Source organism: Lithobates pipiens, unplaced genomic scaffold, assembly GCF_037356315.1.
Source record: "Lithobates pipiens isolate NorthernLeopardFrog02 unplaced genomic scaffold, aLitPip1_a1.2 Scaffold_24, whole genome shotgun sequence".
Lineage (NCBI taxonomy): Eukaryota > Metazoa > Chordata > Amphibia > Anura > Ranidae > Lithobates > Lithobates pipiens.
The window spans coordinates 2,338,354-2,360,430 of NW_027507786.1; the positions used below are offsets into that span (position 1 = coordinate 2,338,354).

At 44.1% G+C, this 22,077-nt stretch overlaps 1 protein-coding gene across 1 annotated transcript; it reads left to right on the forward strand.

The window, feature by feature from the left end:
- Positions 1–207: 207 nt before the first annotated feature.
- Positions 208–2,890, forward strand: PHLDA2 (pleckstrin homology like domain family A member 2). Its single transcript, XM_077453506.1, has 2 exons — positions 208–790; positions 2,498–2,890. The coding sequence occupies exon 1, from the start codon at positions 375–377 to the stop codon at positions 753–755; it is 381 nt and encodes a 126-aa protein (XP_077309632.1). The 5' UTR covers positions 208–374; the 3' UTR covers positions 756–790; positions 2,498–2,890.
- Positions 2,891–22,077: the final 19,187 nt, after the last annotated feature.

Sequence of the window (22,077 nt, forward strand, 5' to 3'; positions counted from 1 at the left end):
AGAGGATCTCCTTTCCTTTCCCTGGCTTCATTTATGAATGAAGCTCAAGCTAATGTTTAGCAGCCCTGTGGGTGTGACAGTGCGTGAGCGCAATCCCAGACACTGAAGGAGACCAGTGACTAAGCACTGGGAGGAACTGCATTCCTCTACTCCGTCACTGGAGGGTTGGGAAGGAGTGGCGTGAGAAGTAACATAAATTCTAAGCTATCTCCTCATTCCTCTCATTCACACACCTAGCTGCAGAGGCAGGCACAGCCCCTCAAGCTCCTAAGGCTTGCTTTCTGTTCCCAGGACTGCTCCAAGCCACCAAGCTCCCAATACCAACAGTGGACCAGCGCCCAAGCGATTGCCCTCAACCAGTAGCCCAACAGAGAATGAAAATGCAGGTCTCCGATGTGATCATGGAAGGCGAGCTGGAGAAAAGGAGCGACAACCTCCTCCAATTCTGGAGGAAAAAGCTCTGCGTCTTGACCAAAGACAGCCTTAACATGTTCGCCGATAGCCAAAAGAGGAGCAAGTGCAAGGAGCTCAAGTTCCAGAGCATAAAGAAGCTGGATTGTGTGGAGAGGACGGGCAAATACATCTACTTCACCATTGTCACCATGGACAACAAGGAGATAGATTTCCGCTGCCCCGATGAAAGCAGCTGGAACGCGGCCATCACCATGGCTCTGATCGACTTCCAGAACAAAAAAGCCCTCCAAAGTTTCAGGGAGCGACAGAACAGCGAGAGGAGGGTGGCTCCATGCAAGTGATCCAATGATCCTCAAGCTTCAACCCTATGGAACAGGTGAGAACCGTTTTACCGTCAGTCCTTACCATGAGCGAATTCCTCCTTTATCTTTCCATCTGCCTATCATGGCACGTATTGCCCACCACGTATGGGCAAACCTCGCCCCGCCAAATTGGACAAAGAAACTCATATTGTCCCTTCTATTGCCTATCAACGTCCATCTGGCCTTCTACGGATAGGCAACTTTTGACTTTCTAAATACTTTTAAGGTCCAAACCACAATGCAACCTATAGCTCTCCATCTGCTACCAGTCACATGTCCTATTAAGAAGGGGACAACCTTAGTTTTCCCCAAAACATCCACTTTACAATACATTCTACCAAGTCACATTTCACCTAATAGCATGGTAGCAACCCGTGTCCCTGAGTCACTTGTGGAACTACATGTCCAGGCATGCCTCGCTGGGACTTAAAGTAGCACATTCGATGGAAAGTCAATGGTCGAATCGAGCTCTATAATTAAAAATACTAAAAGCTGTTTCAGTTGCCCCTACAATTTCCCTGTATTTTGATATCCCATATATTAATCGGGGGAATCCAATAAATTAGCAGAAAGTCTTTACAGCCAAGCCCAAGCTTCTGGTTGCTCAACCCTTCAAACTTTAACATTCTTATATGTCAATTTGAGCAGCCATTACTAATTTCAGTTACCTGCCGAGTCCTGCCCAAATTTAAGTAAACCAAAAATTAGCAATTTTTTTTACATAATTTGCAAAAATTAGCAAATTCTTACATAATTGATTTTTTATTAATTTCAAAATATCAGGGTGCTAATACCTTTTTTTATAACTCAAAAGTAATTTAATAATTGTAATTAATAATAATTCATAAGAAGTATTTTTGCTACAAAAATCGATTTTTAGAATTCGATTTTTAGAAATCGATTTTTAGTAAGAGAGGCTTAAATTCTGCTTTGCATGCCATGTGATTTTATGCCGCGTCAGTCACTTGAGGAAGTACCGGTGACAAAAAAGGATCTAGCAGCACGCACATGCTACAGGAACAAAAGCTGGCAGCATGTCTAGTTCACCATGGACTCAGGAAGGGTCATAGAGAATTCTATGCATGTTGTACGTGATTTTCAGTCCTAAATTAGAGAATTCTATGCATATTGTACGTGATTTTCAGTCCTAAATTAGAGAATGCTACGCATATTTTAATATGTTACGGAATTATGTACTAAATTAGAGAATTATATACATATTTTTAGGTTTTAGCAACATTGAACAATTTTTTATTCCATTTTATTTATTTATTTGAATTGTAAACAAAAAATAAATAAAAAATAAGTGTCTTCCATAAAGTATTTTTTATATTTTTATTTAGATTTTTAACGAGTTATAACGTCTATTTTAAATAATAATAAATATTAATATAAAATAATAATAATAGTAAATTTTGCTTCGGTTTTAAAAGCAGGAAAAATTATTTTCTCTTAGTTAACGAAAATAGAAACATGTCATAACTACAACATTTGCCTAATACAGTTTGATAATGTCAAGAAGAAAATTTGAATTTAATTTCTAAAGGGTGCTAATTAAAGAAAAGGTTGTCTACTGGCTTTTAAATAATAAGAGAAAATTGTCATACATCTGTGTAGAATTTTGAAAATGAAATATGAAATATCTGTATTACAGATTTTTTTTTTTAATTTTACATTTTAATTTAATTATTATACATTTTTTTTTTTTGTTACCCTCATAGGGCCATGATTAATGGACCAAATGCACGCGGTTGCCGGGAGAGGCTCATGAGACAGGAAGTAATTGCCTTACAAGGACAAAGCAAGTTGAATGACAATTGTTTGAGCTCCACACACTGGAGTTTTGTCCAAGGAGCTGACGCTTGATGAACAGAGAAGATGGATTATCCACGCGATTAGTGTTATTTATTTATCCGCGGAAAAAGAGCAATACGCAATACGAACCGGACTGAACCGGGATAATTTATTCCAAAGTTCTTTATATATTTGTATTTATTACAACGCGCTTTCCTTCTTAATATATATATATATTTTTGTTGTCGAGACCAGTAATTTCGGAATAAATGTAATTTGAAATGTTAACTTATTTTATTAAATCTTTATTATAAAAAACATTTTTTTTTGTTCATTTGTTAGATCTGTAGAGTTTTTGTAATAGGTCATTAAATGCTGAAATGTATAATAACTGGGGGTGGGGGGGGTGTTGTGTTAGGAAATGTATGTTACCCATAGCAACCAGATTGTCGGGGGAAACAATTATGAAGCAATCTGGCGACTATGGGCAACACATTTTACTTTGCACCAATGATTTTAAAGAACCAAGACCACTATTTTGTCTTCTGGAATTAAAAGGTAAAAGAGTATTTTTGATTTTGGTCTAGGGCAGGGGTCTCCAAACTTTCTAAACAAAGGGCCAGTTTACTGTCCTTCAGACTCTGGGGAGGGGGGGGGGGGGCGGATTGTTGCCATTGGGAGTAGAATAGGTCCCAACATCAGTGGGGAAAAGAAATGCCCTGTTGTTTGTTTGAGTGGGAATAATTGTGCCCCATCATTGGTGTCAGTGAAAGGAATTGTGCCCCATCATTGGTGTTAGTGGGAGGAATTGTGCCCCATTGTTCGTGTCACTGGGAGGAATTGTGCCCCATCATTGGTGTCACTGGGAGGAATTGTGCCCCATCATTGGTGTCAGTGGGAGGAATTGTGCCCCGTCATTGGTGTCACTGGGAGGAATTGTGCCCCATCATTGGTGTCACTGGGAGGAATTGTGCCCCATCATTGGTGTCACTGGGAGGAATTGTGCCCCATCGTTGGTGTTAGTGGAAGGAATTGTGGCCCATCATTGGTGTCAGTGAGAGGAATAGTGTCCCATTGTTGGTGTCAGTGGGAGGAATTGTGCCTCATCATTGGTGTTAGTGGAAGGAATTGTGGCCCATCATTGGTGTCACTGGGTGGAATTGTGCCCCATTGTTGGTGTCAGTGGGAGGAATAGTGTCCCATTGTTGGTGTCAGTGGGAGGAATTGTACCTCATCATTGGCATTAGTGGAAGGAATTGTGCCCCATCATTGGCATTAGTGGAAGGAATTGTGCCCCATCATTGGTGTCACTGGGAGGAATTGTGCCCCATTGTTGGTGTCAGTGGGAGGAATTGTGCCTCATCATTGGTGTTAGTGGAAGGAATTGTGCCCCATCATTGGTGTTAGGGGAAGGAATTGTGCCCCATCATTGGTGTTAGTGGAAGGAATAGTGCCCCATCATTGGTGTCACTGGAAGGAATAGTGCCCCATCATTGGTGTCAGCCGAAGGAATTGTGCCCCATCATTGGCGTCAGTGGGAGGATTTGTGTCCCTTCACTGGTGTCAGTAGGGGGGAATTATGCCTCATTGTTGGTATCAGAATAAGGAAAGGTAAGAAGCTCTGTCAAGTTTTTTTTATCACTGACTGTTATCTTGTTGAAAGATTTTCCCTTATTTTCACTACACTTGTGTCACCCAAGCAGGAAGTGAGGGAAAATCTTTAAAGGGGACACACAGAGCAAAAAAAAGGCTGCCAGGTGCTATAGCCTCCCCCCACTTTTATTAGACAATGTTTTTAATGCTGTTTCTCTTTTCCTCTCACTTCCAGTGATGGGCCCATAGACAGTGGTAGAAAACTGACAGAAGTTTTACCCTTCCTGACTCTGCAGTGTTTTGACATGCAATTTGATATGTCAAGTCGCATGTCAAATCGGCGACCATTGCACCACCCTAATCGTCGAGACGCCACATCTGCAGCGCTGCACCGATTTCTAAAAGTAGTTTCTGTACTACTTTCTATGATTTCTGGCTGCGATTTCCATTGACATCTGTGCAGAAACCCGCAACAGATGTCTCTGAAATCGCTGCTGAAATCGGGACTGACATGCGGCATTCCCGCAGCTCAGCGTGAACCCGGGCTTATTAAAAAAAAAAAAAAAGTTTGGGCCGGAGATACACAACCATCCAGGTCTCCTCTTGCAATCAGTTTTGGCCAGTAATCATACAAATGGCCATTGGAGCCATATTCTTTCTTAGCGTCCAATCATGCAAAAGTAAAGCGGGTCATACAATCATCATTTTTTTGGATGGGGGACTTCCCCCCCCCTGTGATATTGTGTTCTGATGGTGGGGTGCCCCCCCCCCAATACCTAAAGAGGGACTTTGTCTGGGAATTGTTTTATATTGATGAGGCCATCATGGAGAGTTTAATAATCAATGGCAGGGGCATAACTACAAATCATGTGCCCCCCCCCCCCCATAGTGACATTGTGATGGTGACCCCACCAGCAACCTCCCGACTTGTCATTGACATAAAAGGGGGGGATCTACTAAAACTGGAGCACCCAGAATGTAGTGCGGCTCTGCATAGAAACCAATCAGCTTCCGGGTTTTACTGCCAAAGCTTAAAGCGGAGTTCCACCCAAAAACGGAACTTCCAGTTTAAGACCCCTTTCACACTGGGTCGTTTTGCAGGCGCTATTGAAATAGCGCCTACAAAGTTCCCTGGAACAGCCGCTGCTGTGTCTCCAGTGTGAAAGTCCCGAGGGCTTTCACACTGGAGCGGTGCGCTGGCGGGACGGTAAAAAAAGTCCTGCTAGCAGCATCTTTGGAGCAGTGAAGGAGCGGTGTGTACACCACTCCTTCGCTGCTCCTGCCCATTGAAATCAATGGGGCAGCGCGGCTATACCGCCTGCAGCAGCGCTTTGCGATGGTTTTAACCCTTTCTTGGCTGCTAGCAAGGGGGGGGGGGTGAAATGGCCCCACAAGCGGCCGAATACCGCCGTTAAAAATACGGTAAATCGGTGCTAAAAATATCGCCGTTATACCGCCAACGCCGCCCCCCGCCCCAGTGTGAAAGGACCTAAGGGAAGGTGACCCCCTGACATGCCACATTTGGCATGTCATTTTTATTTGGGGAGGGGGGGGTGGCAGAAACCCTCTTTTCAGAGGGTTTCAGCTCCTATTTCCTTCTGGCGCACCCTTGGCGCTGGCCAGTCACGGCATGCGCATTGGGTGCCTGGCTGTCAAGCCACAGCCGGGCGCCCACAGTTACAATGCATTGCTGAGCGGAGACGTTAGAAGCTGATTGGTTACTATGCACAGCTGCACCAGATTCTGTGTGCTCCGGTTTTAGTAAAACAAAAGTATAATGGCCCGTCCACACGATCCAAAAATCGAACGACAGATTGTCTGTTTTTTTGCAGGCTAGTTGCATATCAAAAATGCAGAGGTTACTAAAGTTACGAAAATTCTCGTACTGCAGAATAAAAAATTGGAAATGATGTCACATGTTGTGGTGTATTTCTATTGTATTTTCGGATTTTCCGAATAAACGAAAATCGCTCAATCTGGTATCGTACGAGAAAATTTTTAGCATTTGTTTGATGGGAAAACATCGAATGAACTGTCGTGATCGGCTATCAAAAGCTCTGAACTAATGATCCGATGATCACGCGATTGTGGTATTTTAGCGTTCGGTTTTCATATCGTGTGCACGGGCCATTAGTGGCGATTCACACTGATGGTGGTGCAGGAACCACACGCGATTTTGAACAGGAATCGCATGATTGGAAATGTCACGGAGGGGGAGGATCACATGATTGGAAATGTCACGGGGGGTCAGGATCACAAGATAGGAAATATCACGGGGGAGGGGGGTCAGGATCACATGATTGGAAATGTCACTGGGGGGTCAGGATCACATGATTAGAAATGTCACAAGGAGGGGGGCAGGATCACATAATTGGAAAGGTCACAAGGGGGTCAGGATCACATGATTAGAAATGTCACGGAGGGGGGGGATCACATGATTGGATATATCACGGGGGGTCAGGATCACATGATGGGAAATGTCACGGGGGGTCAGGATCACATGATGGGAAATGTCACGGGGGGTCAGGATCACATGATGGGAAATGTCACGGGGGGTCAGGATCACATGATGGGAAATGTCACGGGGGGTAGGATCACATGATGGGAAATGTCACGGGGGGTAGGATCACATGATGGGAAATGTCACGGGGGGTAGGATCACATGATGGGAAATGTCACGGGGGGTAGGATCACATGATGGGAAATGTCACGGGGGGTCAGGATCACATGATGGGAAATGTCACAGGGGGTCAGGATCACATGATGGGTAATGTCACGGGGGGGGGGGGTCAGGATTACATGATTGGAAATGTCACGGGGGGGCAGAATCACATGATTGGAAATGTCAAGGGGGGGGGGGGGGGGACAGAGTCCATGTCAACAACATTTACAATCCTTGACATATTATCTTTGGGCCCCTACAACCCCCCATCGGGTCCCCCCCCCCCCCCCCCCCCGGGCCTTACAGGAGTCAGTTTGGCCTCTCTGGTTATTGTTATGCCGCCGCTTTCCAGATAAATGACAATCAAGATTGGAATTTTGCACCCGGTCAATATTTAGACGTTTCTGGTTAGACAGGTTTAATAAATGTCTGTCTTCACCCCGTTCTGGGGGTCATTCCAGGAGTCCTCGGCTCTGTTAATCAGTGCTTTCCCCGACTTCCTGTGATCTTTACCCAATTCAGCTCCATGACCTTTCCCGTCATTGAAGTCCGGTTTGATCTTGCTACTCAGTTTCATCATCTAAACTCAACAAAGACAATAATGGCGGGAAGGGCGCGTCTGTCCGATCAGTATTTTTAAATTGGCTATTAAATAGTAGAATTTTGTTTGACATTTTTCATTTTAAGAACGCTCGTTTAATTTTCTTTTTGTTAGCGGGGTCAAATCGACATTCGTTTCCACCCACAGTTTGGTTGAGAGCATGTGTCAGGACTGTAACTGTTTTCTGAAATTCTACAGTGCATCCGAAAAGTATTCACAATGCTTCACTTTTTCCACATTTTGTTATGTTACAGCCTTATTCCAAAATGGATTAAATTCATTATTTTCCGCAAAATTCTACAAACAATTCCCCATAATGACAACGTGAAAGAAGTTTGTTTAAAATCTTTTTGCAAATTTGTTAAAAATAAAAAATGATAAAATCCCATGTACATAGGTATTCACAGCTGACACTCAAAATTTATCTCAGGTGCCTCCTGTTTCCACTGATCATCCTTGAGATGTTTCTACAACTTGAGTCCTCCTGTGGTAAATTCAGCTGATTGGACATGATTTGGAAACACCTGTCTATAGAAGGTCCCACAGGTAACAGTGCATGTCAGAGCACAAACCAAGCCATGAAGTCCAAGGAATTGTCTGTAGACCTCCGAGACAGGATTGTATGGAGGCACAGATCTGGGGAAGGGTACAGAAACTGTTCTGCAGCATTGAAGGTCCCAGTGAGCACAGTGGCCTCCATCATTGGTAGATGGAAGAAGTTTGGAACCACCGGCACTCTTTCTAGAGCGTTCCGCCCGGCCAAACTGAGCGATCGGGGAGAAGGGCCTTAGTCAGGGAGGTGACCAAGAATCCGATGGTCACTCTGACAGAGCTCCAGTGTTTCTCTGTGGAGAGAGGAGAACCTTCCAGAAGAACAACCATCTCTGCAGCACTTCACCAATCAGGCCTGTATGGTGGAGTGGCCAGATGGAAGTCACTCCTCAGTAAAAGGCATATGACAGCCCACCTGGAGTTTGCCAAAAGACATCTCAGACCATAAGAAACAAATTTCTCTGGTCTGATGAAACAAAGATCGAACTCTTTGGCCTGAATGTCTGGAGGAAACCAGGCACCACTCATCACCTGGCCATTATCATCCCTACAATGAAGCATGGTGGTGGCAGCATCATGCTGTGGGGATGTTTTTCAGCAACAGGAACTGGGAGACTAGTCAGGATCGAGGGAAAGATGAATGCAGCAATGTACAGAGAAATCCTTGATGAAAACCTGCTTCAGAGCACTCTGGACCTCAGACTGGGGCAAAGGTTCATTTTCCAACAGGACAATGATCCTAAGATAACAAAGGAGTGGCTACGGGACAACTCTGCGAATGTCCTTGAGTGGCCCAGCCAGAACCCAGACTTGAACCCAATTGAACATCTCCAAAAATGGCTGTGCACCGACGCTCTCCATCCAACCTGATGGAGCTTGAGAGGTCCTGCTAAGAAGAATGGGAGAAACTGTCCAAAAATAGGAGTGCCGAGCTTGTAGCATCATACTCAACAAGACTGGAGGCTGTAATTGGTGCCAAAGGAGCTTCACCAAAGTATTCAGCAAAGGCTGTGAATACTCATGTACGTGTATTTGTTTTTAACCACTTGAGATCCGCGCCATAGCCAAATGACGGCTACAGCGCGGATCTCCTTTTCTGGGACTACGTCTATTGACGTAGTCCCGTGTACGAGCGGCCTGCGCTCTGTGATCGGCGAGTCCATGAGACTCACCTGATCACCGATCCGTGCAAGGGGTCGATCCCGACCCCTTATCACGTGATCAGCTGTCAGCCAATGACAGCTGATCAGGTGATATAACGGAGCCGGTAATCGGCTAGTATTCCTCCTCACACTGACAGCGCGAGGAGAAAAAAAAAAAGCCGATCACCGGCGGCCGTGATCGGGACATCAGTCCCGATCACGGCCAGCAATGCAAGCGCCCACCTGCCCCCTGCCAGTGCCCACCTTCCCCCTGCAGTGCCACCCTAATAAAAAGTAAGTGCCCCCCGTCAGTGCCACCCAGCAGTGCCCATAGTGCCACCCAGCAGTGCCCACAGTGCCACCCAGCAGTGCCACCCACAGTGTCACCCACAGTGCCCACAATCTGCCTCAAAGGTGCTGCACCCCAGTGTCGCCCATCAGTGCCCAGCAGTGCCGCCCATCAGTGCCCAGCAGTGCCGCCCATCAGTGCCCAGCAGTGCCACCTATCAGAGCCACCTATCAGTGCCACCTATCAGTGCCCATCAGTCCCATCTATCAGTGGTACGTATCAGTGCCCATCCGTGCCACCCATCCGTGCCACCCATCCGTGCCATCTTATCTGTGCCCATCTTTGCCCATCAGTGCCGCCTTATCTGTGCCCATCGGTGCCGTCTTATCTGTGCCTATTAGTGCCGCCTTAACTATGCCTATCAGTGCCCACCAGTGCAGCCTATCAGTGCCCACCAGTGCAGCCTATCAGTGCCCACCAATGCAGCCCATCAGTGCCCACCAATGCAGCCTATCAGTGCCGCCTAATCAGCGCACTTCAATGAAGGAGAAAAATGACCCGTTTGCAAAATTTTATAACAAACTATTAAAACATGATTTTTTTTTTTTGCATCTTTTTTTGTTTGTTTAGCAAAAAATAAAACTCCGAGCTGTAACTAAATACCACCAAAAGAAAGCTCTATTTGTGGGAAAAAAATGATAAAAATTTCATTTGGGTACAGTGTTGTATGACCGCGCAATTGTCATTCAAAGTGCATCAGCGCTGAAAGCTGAAAATTGGTCTGGGACTGAGGGGGGTTTAAGTGCCCAGTAAGCAAGTGGTTAAGGTTGAACTGGATGGACTTGTGTCTTTTTTCAACCTGACTAACTATGTAACTATGTAACGTGTGATTTATTACATTTTTTTATTTTTAATAAATTTGCAAAGATTTCAAACAAACTTCTTTCACAATGTCATTACGGGGTATCGTTTGTAGCATTTTGAGGAAAATTACGAATTTAATCCATTTTGGAATAAGGCTGCAACACAACAAAATGTGGAAAAAGTGAAGAGCTGTGAATACTTTCCAGGTGCACTGAAACTATTCTGAGTGACAGTTATTAATAATGACAGTGCGTTGAATCCTGTTCACAGAAAAATGATTTTACAAGTTGGAAATTCTTTCCAATAGCATCTCCCGTTCCCCTTGGCCATCAGCGACCCTCTTTCTACCTGGAATTTTCGATTCGATGATAGAATATTTGTCACATCTTCTGAAGACCTGCGACCGATGTATGTTGTATGTTGCATGGCGAAGGTGTAATATACCGCACAATGTAGCGTGTTAAGAAAGTGGAAGGCTGATGAGTATGCAAAAGTTGAAGATAAAATCTCTGCAATGATGTCAGAGCGATAAGCCTGCTACAAAGGTTGAATGGCGAGGGGAATTCCATGCTTGCTTTGAATTACATACAGTGAATTCTAGGCTGGGTTCGTGCCTTTTCTCTGTGCATTGTTATGATTTTTTATGAACCTCTTTAACACGCATTGATATGTTTTATGCTCTTTGTTGGGTTCTGTCAGCCAATGAAATGTGGAGTAAAGTCGCTAGAAGACGAGCTGGTTATTATGAGTTGGAAACCCACTAAAACTGCTATTGAAATTATTTGGACCAAAAATTCTTTATGACTCACCTGCACTATGTTGGCCACCCAACAGCAATGCATTGCACAGGTGTAAAGTAGCACAATTCAACATAATGGAAAAGCTGAGTAAATACATGGACCCATATTGCAACATGCGTGTTAAATCGCTAAAGTGTGATTGGAGCCTTAAAGCGTTATTAACCCCTTCAAGCCTACGACCCCTTTCACACTGGGGTGTTTTTCAGGCACTTTAGCGTTAAAAAAAGCGACTGTGAAGCGCTTGAAAGAAGCCTCATCTGCAATCCCAATGTGAAAGCCCGAGTGCTTTAGGAACCCTTTCACAATGTCATCTCCCGAAAAACGCTCATGAAGCGCCGCATAAACTAGCAGCGCTTTACCAGCGTTTTTCGAGCGTTATTGGGGTGCTTTTAAACCCTGCTAGTGGCCAAATAAAGGGTTAAAAGCGCCCACAAAACGCTGCTGCCAAAAGCGTTTTTCAGGGGCTTTTCAAGCGTTTTTCAGGTGCTTCCCATTGATTTCAATGGGAAGGGGCACTTTAGGAGTGGTGTATTCACTGCTCCAAAAGCGTTGCAAAGAAGCTGCTTGCAGGACTTTTTTTGACGCCCTGCCAGCGCAGCACCTCAGTGTGAAAGCACTCGGGCTTTTACATTGGGATTGCAGTTGCAGCTTCTTTCAGGCGCTTTTTTTTAACACTAAGGCTGCTTTCACACTGGGGCGGTATTCAGGCGTTACAGCGCTAAAAATAGCGCCTGTGTAACGCCTGAAAAAAACCGGCCCCTTTAACTCCAGTGTGAAAGCCGGAGGGCTTTCACACTGGAGCGATGCGCTGGCAGGACGGTGAAAAAAGTCCTGGTAGCCGCATCTTTGCAGCGGTGAAGGAGCGGTGTATTCACCGCTCCTAAACCGCTCCTACCCATTGAAATCAATGGGACACCGCGGCTGCTGCAGCGGCGCTTTGCGGGCGGGTTTAACCCCTTTTCGGCCGCTAGCGGGGGTTAAAACCACCCCGCTAGCGCCCGCACACCGCTGCTAAAACAACGGTAAAGCGCCGCTAAAAATAGCGGCACTTTACCGCCGACGCCGCTCCCGCTGCAGTGTGAAAGCATCCTTAAGCGCCTGAAAAACGCCCCAGTGTGAAAGGGATCTCAGTGTGAAAGCATTCAGGCTTTTACATTGGGATTGCAGTTGCGGCTTCTTTCAGGCGCTTTTTTTAACGCTAAATCGCCTGAAAAACGCCCCAGTGTGAAAGGGGTCTAAGCCTTTTTTCTGGCACTTGTTGCTTACAAGTTAAAATTCATTTTTTTTGCTAAGAAAATTGCTTAGAACCCCCAAACATTATAAATATATTTTTTTTAGCAGAGACCCTAGGGCAGGGGTAGGTAACCTCGGCCCTCCAGCTGTGGTGAAACTACAAATCCCATCATGCCTCTGCCTCTAGGAGTCATGCCTGTGATTATTAGGATCTTGCAATGTCTCATGGGACTTGTAGTTTCAAAACAGCTGGAGGGCCGAAGTTGCCTACCCCTGCCCTACAGGATAAAATGGTGATCGTTGCAATATTTTATGTCACACTGTATTTGCGCAGCGGTCTTTCAAATGCTATTTTTTTTTGGAAGAGATACAGTTTCATTAATAAAAAAAAAAAAAAAGTGCCCTGCTCTTCTTCCTCTTCTCTGTGCAGTGCTTTAGGGACAGACCAGATTGATTCTGATTGGTCAGATTCTCATTGGTCTGTTCTGGAAGCGCTGCATGGAGAAGAGCGGGGATTTCAAATCCCTGGACTGGTAGAGCAGCTGTGGGAGATGCAACTGCAAACCTACCAAGACATGGCCGTCCACCTAAACTGACCAGCCGGGCAAGGAGAGCATTCATCAGAGAAGCAGCCAAGAGGTCTATGGTAAGTCTGGAGGAGCTGCAGAGATCCACAGCTCAGGTGGGAGAATCTGTCCACAGGACAACTATTAGTCGTGCTCTCCACAAATCTGACCTTTATGGAAGAGTGGCAAGAAGAAAGACATTGTTGAAAGAAAGTCATAAGAAGCCCCGTTTGCAGTTTGTGAGAAGCCATGTGGGGGACACAGCAAACATGTGGAAGAAGGTGCTCTGGTCAGATGAGAACAAAAGTGAACTTTTTCACCTAAAAGAAAAATGTTATGTGTGGCAGAAAACGAACACTGCCCATCAACCTGAACACACCATCCCCACCGTGAAACATGGTGGTGGCAGTATCATGTTGTGGGGATGCTTTTCTTCAGCAGGGACAGAGAAGCTGGTCAGAGTTGATGGGAGGATGGATGGAGCCAAATACAGGACAATCTAACTCGTTACCTCAACCTGTCCGGCTATCCCCTACTCTTGCTACCTTCAGGCGATCCCTGAAAACTCATCTCTTCAGGGAAGCCTGTCACATCTCCAACTAATCTTTTACCACTTCCATCAGCTCATTCCCCACAGTTACAACCTTTTGTACCACCTGCCCCTCACCCTATTAGATTGTAAGCTCTATTGTATTATAACTGTATTGTCTCCCTTTTATATTGTAAATCTCTGCGTAAACTGTTGGCGCTATATAAATCCTGTATAATAATAATAATAATAATCTTAGAAGAAGACCTGTCAGGGTCTGCAAAAGAGTTGAGAGCGTAGGTTCACCTTCCAGCAGGACAACGACCCCTAAACATACAGCCAGAGCTACAATGGAATGGTTTAGATCAAAGCATATTCATGTGTTAGCCCTTGTACACACGGTCAGAGATTTTGCCAACCAAATCCGTCGGATTTTGCCCATCGGATTTAGTCCGATGGATTGTGTCCGAAACTGTTGCATACACACGGTCGGGCCAAGTTGGCGAAAAATCCGATCTTTCAGAACGTGATGACGTAATTTCGTTACGATGGGACTACATTCAGGCTAGTAGCCAATAGCTTTGATGTAGGAATTTGATCTGAGCATGCGTGGCACTTGGTCCGATCAAAATTCGCTACACATGATCGGATTAGGTCCGTCCGGCCCAGTTGGTCGGGAAATATTTCCAACATGTTGGAAATTTGGATCAGACGGAGATTCGGACAGAATCAGTCCGATGCATACCACACACAGTCGGATTATCTGACGACGTGGTCCGATAAGACTCATTCCGACAGATTCTCCGACCGTGTGTACAAGGGCTAAGAATGGCCCAGTCACAGTCCAGACCTAAATCCAATTGAGAATCTGTGGTAAGACCTGAAAAGTGCTGTTCATAGACGCTCTCCATCCAATCTGACAGAGCTTGAGCTATTTTGTAAAATGTCCCTTTCTAGATGTGCAAAGCTGGTAGAGACATCCCCAAAAAGACTTGCAGCTGTAATTGCAGTGAAAAGGGGTTCTACAAAGTATTGACTCAGGGGGCTGAATAAAAATGTACACCACATAATTATTTGTAAAAAAAATTTGGAAAACATTTATCATTTTCCTTCCACTTCACAATTATGTGCCACCTTGTGTTGGTCTATCATAAATTCCCACTAAAATACATTTAAGTTTTTTGGTTGCAACATGACAAAATGTGGAAAATGTCAAGGGGTATGAATACTTTTTCAAGGCACTGCAGATATGCAGCAATTCAAGGCCATGGAGAGCCTCTTTATCAGGCATTGATGCTTGATGAAGGGTCCCTGCCTGGTTCCGAAATGACCAAATGTATCCATGGTATACACCGTAACCTGTCAGGAATCATTGCACCTGTTAATCACATGGTCGATTCCCGTGTGGTGTGCGGGAGGAATATACTTTACATCTTCCTTAAAAAAGTGCAGGTCTGTTTTTTTTTCTTTTTTGACTTAGTATGCTGAAGCCTTAAGAGTCCCTTTCACTGGAACTAAGGGGCCAAGCCCAAGCCATGAAAAGAACCTCCCGCCATAATCCCCCCTCCAACAAATGACTTGGACCAATGCACAAAGCAAGGTCCATAAAGACATGGATGAGCCAGTTTGGGGTGGAGGAACTTGTCTGACCTGCGTGTTTTTTAGGTATACATTGGGTTGGTAGAGCTCATACAGGTCTTTTCTTTTGAGTTATACATTGTGTGCTTACCGAGAGCTCCCATCACATTCATTCTCTCCTTTTTCTTCATTTTTTTTCCACTCTTAGCCCCTGTACACACGGTCGGACATTTCGACAACCAAATCCGTCGGATTTTGTCCGAAACTGTTGCATACACACGGTCGGACAAAGTTGTCGAAAAATCCGATCTTTCAGAACGTGATGACGTAATTTTGTTACGTTCAGGCTAGTAGCCAATAGCTTTGATGTAGGAATTTGATCTGAGCATGCGTGGCACTTTGTCCGATCGAAATTCTCTACACATGATCGGAGTATGTCCTATCGGACCAGTTGGTCGGAAAATATTTCCAACATGTTGGAAAATTTGGTCCGATGGATATTCCGGCGGAAACAGTCCGATGCATACCACACACAGTCGGATTATCCGACAACACGGTCCGATAGGACACATTCCGACGGATTCTCCGACCGTGTGTACAAGGGCTAAGAATGGCCCAGTCACAGTCCAAACCTAAATCCAATTGAGAATCTGTGGTAAGACCTGAAAAGTGCTGTTCATAGACGCTCTCCATCCAATCTGACAGAGCTTGAGCTATTTTGTAAAATGTCCCTCTCTAGATGTGCAAAGCTGGTAGAGACATCCCCAAAAAGACTTGCAGCTGTAATTGCAGTGAAAAGGGGTTCTACAAAGTATTGACTTGGGCTGGATAAAAATGTACACCACATAATTATTTGTAAAAAAAATTTGGAAAACATTTATCATTTTCCTTCCACTTCACAATTATGTGCCACCTTGTGTTGGTCTATCATAAATTCCCACTAAAATACATTTAAGTTTTTTGGTTGCAACATGACAAAATGTGGAAAATATCAAGGGGTATGAATACTTTTTCAAGGCACTGCAGATATGCAGCAATTCAAGGCCATGGAGAGCCTCTTTATCAGGCATTGATGCTTGATGAAGGGTCCCTGCCTGGTTCCGAAATGACCAAATGTATCCATGGTATACACCGTAACCTGTCAGGAATCATTGCACCTGTTAATCACATGGTCGATTCCCGTGTGGTGTGCGGGAGGAATATACTTTACATCTTCCTTAAAAAAGTGCAGGTCTGTTTTTTTTTCTTTTTTGACTTAGTATGCTGAAGCCTTAAGAGTCCCTTTCACTGGAACTAAGGGGCCAAGCCCAAGCCATGAAAAGAACCTCCCGCCATAATCCCCCCTCCAACAAATGACTTGGACCAATGCACAAAGCAAGGTCCATAAAGACATGGATGAGCCAGTTTGGGGTGGAGGAACTTGTCTGACCTGCGTGTTTTTTAGGTATACATTGGGTTGGTAGAGCTCATACAGGTCTTTTCTTTTGAGTTATACATTGTGTGCTTACCGAGAGCTCCCATCACATTCATTCTCTCCTTTTTCTTCATTTTTTTTCCACTCTTAGCCCCTGTACACACGGTCGGACATTTCGACAACCAAATCCGTCGGATTTTGTCCGAAACTGTTGCATACACACGGTCGGACAAAGTTGTCGAAAAATCCGATCTTTCAGAACGTGATGACGTAATTTTGTTACGTTCAGGCTAGTAGCCAATAGCTTTGATGTAGGAATTTGATCTGAGCATGCGTGGCACTTTGTCCGATCGAAATTCTCTACACATGATCGGAGTATGTCCTATCGGACCAGTTGGTCGGAAAATATTTCCAACATGTTGGAAAATTTGGTCCGATGGATATTCCGGCGGAAACAGTCCGATGCATACCACACACAGTCGGATTATCCGACAACACGGTCCGATAGGACACATTCCGACGGATTCTCCGACCGTGTGTACAAGGGCTAAGAATGGCCCAGTCACAGTCCAAACCTAAATCCAATTGAGAATCTGTGGTAAGACCTGAAAAGTGCTGTTCATAGACGCTCTCCATCCAATCTGACAGAGCTTGAGCTATTTTGTAAAATGTCCCTCTCTAGATGTGCAAAGCTGGTAGAGACATCCCCAAAAAGACTTGCAGCTGTAATTGCAGTGAAAAGGGGTTCTACAAAGTATTGACTTGGGCTGGATAAAAATGTACACCACATAATTATTTGTAAAAAAAATTTGGAAAACATTTAGCATTTTCCTTCCACTTCACAATTATGTGCCACCTTGTGTTGGTCTATCATAAATTCCCACTAAAATACATTTAAGTTTTTTGGTTGCAACATGACAAAATGTGGAAAATATCAAGGGGTATGAATACTTTTTCAAGGCACTGCAGATATGCAGCAATTCAAGGCCATGGAGAGCCTCTTTATCAGGCATTGATGCTTGATGAAGGGTCCCTGCCTGGTTCCGAAATGACCAAATGTATCCATGGTATACACCGTAACCTGTCAGGAATCATTGCACCTGTTAATCACATGGTCGATTCCCGTGTGGTGTGCGGGAGGAATATACTTTACATCTTCCTTAAAAAAGTGCAGGTCTGTTTTTTTTTCTTTTTTGACTTAGTATGCTGAAGCCTTAAGAGTCCCTTTCACTGGAACTAAGGGGCCAAGCCCAAGCCATGAAAAGAACCTCCCGCCATAATCCCCCCTCCAACAAATGACTTGGACCAATGCACAAAGCAAGGTCCATAAAGACATGGATGAGCCAGTTTGGGGTGGAGGAACTTGTCTGACCTGCGTGTTTTTTAGGTATACATTGGGTTGGTAGAGCTCATACAGGTCTTTTCTTTTGAGTTATACATTGTGTGCTTACCGAGAGCTCCCATCACATTCATTCTCTCCTTTTTCTTCATTTTTTTTCCACTCTTAGCCCCTGTACACACGGTCGGACATTTCGACAACCAAATCCGTCGGATTTTGTCCGAAACTGTTGCATACACACGGTCGGACAAAGTTGTCGAAAAATCCGATCTTTCAGAACGTGATGACGTAATTTTGTTACGTTCAGGCTAGTAGCCAATAGCTTTGATGTAGGAATTTGATCTGAGCATGCGTGGCACTTTGTCCGATCGAAATTCTCTACACATGATCGGAGTATGTCCTATCGGACCAGTTGGTCGGAAAATATTTCCAACATGTTGGAAAATTTGGTCCGATGGATATTCCGGCGGAAACAGTCCGATGCATACCACACACAGTCGGATTATCCGACAACACGGTCCGATAGGACACATTCCGACGGATTCTCCGACCGTGTGTACAAGGGCTAAGAATGGCCCAGTCACAGTCCAAACCTAAATCCAATTGAGAATCTGTGGTAAGACCTGAAAAGTGCTGTTCATAGACGCTCTCCATCCAATCTGACAGAGCTTGAGCTATTTTGTAAAATGTCCCTCTCTAGATGTGCAAAGCTGGTAGAGACATCCCCAAAAAGACTTGCAGCTGTAATTGCAGTGAAAAGGGGTTCTACAAAGTATTGACTTGGGCTGGATAAAAATGTACACCACATAATTATTTGTAAAAAAAATTTGGAAAACATTTAGCATTTTCCTTCCACTTCACAATTATGTGCCACCTTGTGTTGGTCTATCATAAATTCCCACTAAAATACATTTACGTTTTTTGGTTGCAACATGACAAAATGTGGAAAATGTCAAGGGGTATGAATACTTTTTTTGTGCACAAGGGCTAATGCCGGGTACACACGATTGGAATTCCGGCCAGAAAAAGGCAGATGAGAGCTTTTCATCGAAAAATGCGACCGTGTGTATGCTCCATCGGAATTTAGCTGTCCGAATTTCCACCAGCCAAAAATTTATAGCATGTTCTCAATTTTCCCGACGGAAAAACTTTCTATCGGTAATTCCGATCGCGTGTATGCAATTCCGACACAGATTCAACTACGAGACAGAAGCTATTGGCTACTGGCTATTGAACTTCCTTTTTCTAGTCATGTCGTACGTGTTGTACGTCACCACATTATAAATGATCAGAATTTGATGTGACCGTGTGTAGGCAAGACAGCTTGCCGGAATTCCGTCGGGAAAACCATCAGAGCTTTTTCCAACGAGAATTCCGATCGTGTGTACGCGGCATTAGAGAGTTATACCTTTTGCAGTTCACTATTATGTCTATAAGGGGTACCTAGAGGAATCCTTGATCTTTGTTTCCAGTTTTATAGCAGACAAACTGCTAGCAAGATTAACAAACATGTAAAAGTCTTATTACCTCATAAAAATTCCTTAAAATAAACCTCATGTCATATGACATGTTAACTGCCGGCCTGTCATGCTGATCGGAATAAGTTCATAGTCACTATTGGGAGCTGTGACTTTAAGGGTCGGGTCAGTAAATCAGAACGTTTCAAAACCAGAGATAACCAAGAGGTCAGCAATGGCAGTCATTTCTTATAGTATAGTAGACTCCCCACATGCCATTCCTTATCCTATGTATCCCAATGCAATCAGTATCCTAGCTAAATAACCACTGAGACACAGTGTGGTATAAACCACCTAGAGATTTTATCATCTTTAATGAGTCCTTATGTGCTAACCTACAGACCTGTATTGAGATAAAAAGGACAGTAACCACATTTGCCATAACGTATTCAAGCAACAAGTATTCCTTAGCCCTTGTACACACGGTCGGACATTCCGACAACCAAATCCGTCGGATTTTGTCCGACGGATTTTGTCCGAAACTGTTGCATACACACAGTCGGACAAAGTTGTCAGAAACTCTGATCGTACTTAACGTGATGACGTTATTTCGTTAGGACGGGACTACGTTCAGGCTAGTAGCCAATAGCTTTGGTCTAGGAATTTAAGCATGCGTGGCACTTTGTCCGATTGGAATTCTCTACACATGATCGGACAAAGTCCAATCAGATCATGTTGTCAGAAAATTTTATAGCCCAGCTGGAGAACTTGGTCCGTCGGATATTCCGATGGAAACAGTCCGATGGAGCCCACACACTGTCGGATTATCTGACAACGCTGTCCTATCGGACATTGTCCATCAGAATATCCGACCGTGTGTACAAGGGCTTACTGAAGTCTAGCTTTGATTACCAACTACACAATGAAACAAAAATTGTACATCATTCATATGTTTTATTTACTTATTTAAAAATACACCATTGACAATTTATCTGCAATGCGTTACACAAGACATTGTACCATATACATCAGTGCCTGGCCCTACTCCCATCACATTCTGAGACATTAAATAAAGGTTGTACTTTTGGAAAAAACAATATACTCTAAAGAGGGTTGACGAGGTAGATTGAAAACTTTTGGTGAAAACTCCAAGAACTTCCCCCGCACTTATATTTTTGACAATAAAAGAGAACTCCAATCAAATTACTAAACAAGCACCTCTGAAGCAGATAGGACAACCATTCTCAACCAGGGTTCCTCTAGTGCTGGGTTTCTTAACCGGGGTTCCTCGAGAAGGTTGCTAGGGGTTCCTTGAGCAATAAGCAATTTCTGCCTCTCAGATAAGTTCCCACTGACACTATTGATCTTTTTAGCTATTTGTAAGGAGGTAATTCTTCCCAATGACCACAAGTGTAAGGACCATTCTTCCCACTGACCATCACATGGATGTATCGTGAAATATAGATACAGTATTTTTTTTTATCAGGTGTTCCCTGAGAATAGAAAGGTATTTCAAGGGTTCCTCTGTGTTGAAAAGGTTAAGAAAGGCTGATCTAGAGGTTGCTAAGGGTTCCTTCATCTCTGGCTGATTGACTTCCCATCAGATGCTAATTAGATAGTTACAGGACTAATAATACTTAGCAGAGCCAGCAGAATGACACCAATGATCTTTTTAGCTGTCTGCAATGGTGGAATTCTGCCTACTGCTGTAGGGGACATTCTTCTCACGACCAACAATGTAAGGGACAATCTTTCCACTGACCAGCAACCTATAGAGCATTCTTCCCACTGACCACCAATGTAAGGAATATCCTTCCCACTAACCACCAGTATAAGGGGCATTCTTCCCACTGACCACCAATATAAGGAGCATTTTTTTAAACTCACCATCAATCTATGGAGCATTCTTCCCCCTGACCACCAATGAAAGGGATATTCTTCCCAATGACCACTAATGAAAGGGATATTCTTCCCACTGACCACCAATATAAGGAGCATTCTTCCTGCTAATCACCAATATAGGGGGCATTTTTTTAAACTGACCCTCAATCTATGGAGCAATCTTCCCACTGACCACCAATGAAACGGACATTCTTCCCACTGACCACCAATATAAGGAGCATTCTTCCTGCTAACCACCAATATAAGGGGCATTTTTTAAACTGACCATCAATCTATGGAGCATTCTTCCCAATGACCACCAATGAAAGGGATATTCTTCCCACTAACCACTAATGAAAGGGACAGTCTTCCCACTGATCACCAATGTAAGAAACATTCTTACAACTGATCACCAATGTAAAGACATTCTTCCGACCAACTATCAATGAAAGGGGCATTTTTTCCACTAACTACCAATGTAAGGGTAATTTTTCCACTGACCACCAATGTAAGGGTCATTCTTCCCTCCGGGTCCATATGAATTAATTTTAGCCGAGGTTTCCTGAGACATAAAAAAGAATTTTAGGGTTCCTCTGGGGAAAAAGGATAGAATGTTCCCAGATAACAGGAGAGAAAAAAAATTGTAAACTGATTATATTTTACTGCAGGTCAGGGATCTTAACGTAAAACTGTGATTTGTCCACACTAGGAAAAAAAAAACACGTTCAGATAAGCCAGCGCCCTCAGGGTTTGAACTTACCCCACCATCCATTCATCTACAAGAGTGAAGGAACAAAGCCCTGTGTAAGTACCATATTGATCTATGGGAAGTCACATGCTTCCCCATACTAGTAAGTACTGGGTTCTTCGCTTCATTCCAGTTAAAAACTGATTGGCAGGGAGCAAAGAGAAGGTGAGTATAGGCAACAGTGTGCTAACAAGAAGCTGTTGACAGAAGTATAGAGCAGAGTGAGAGAGAGAATCCCATCAGCATGCTGCTTCTCCCT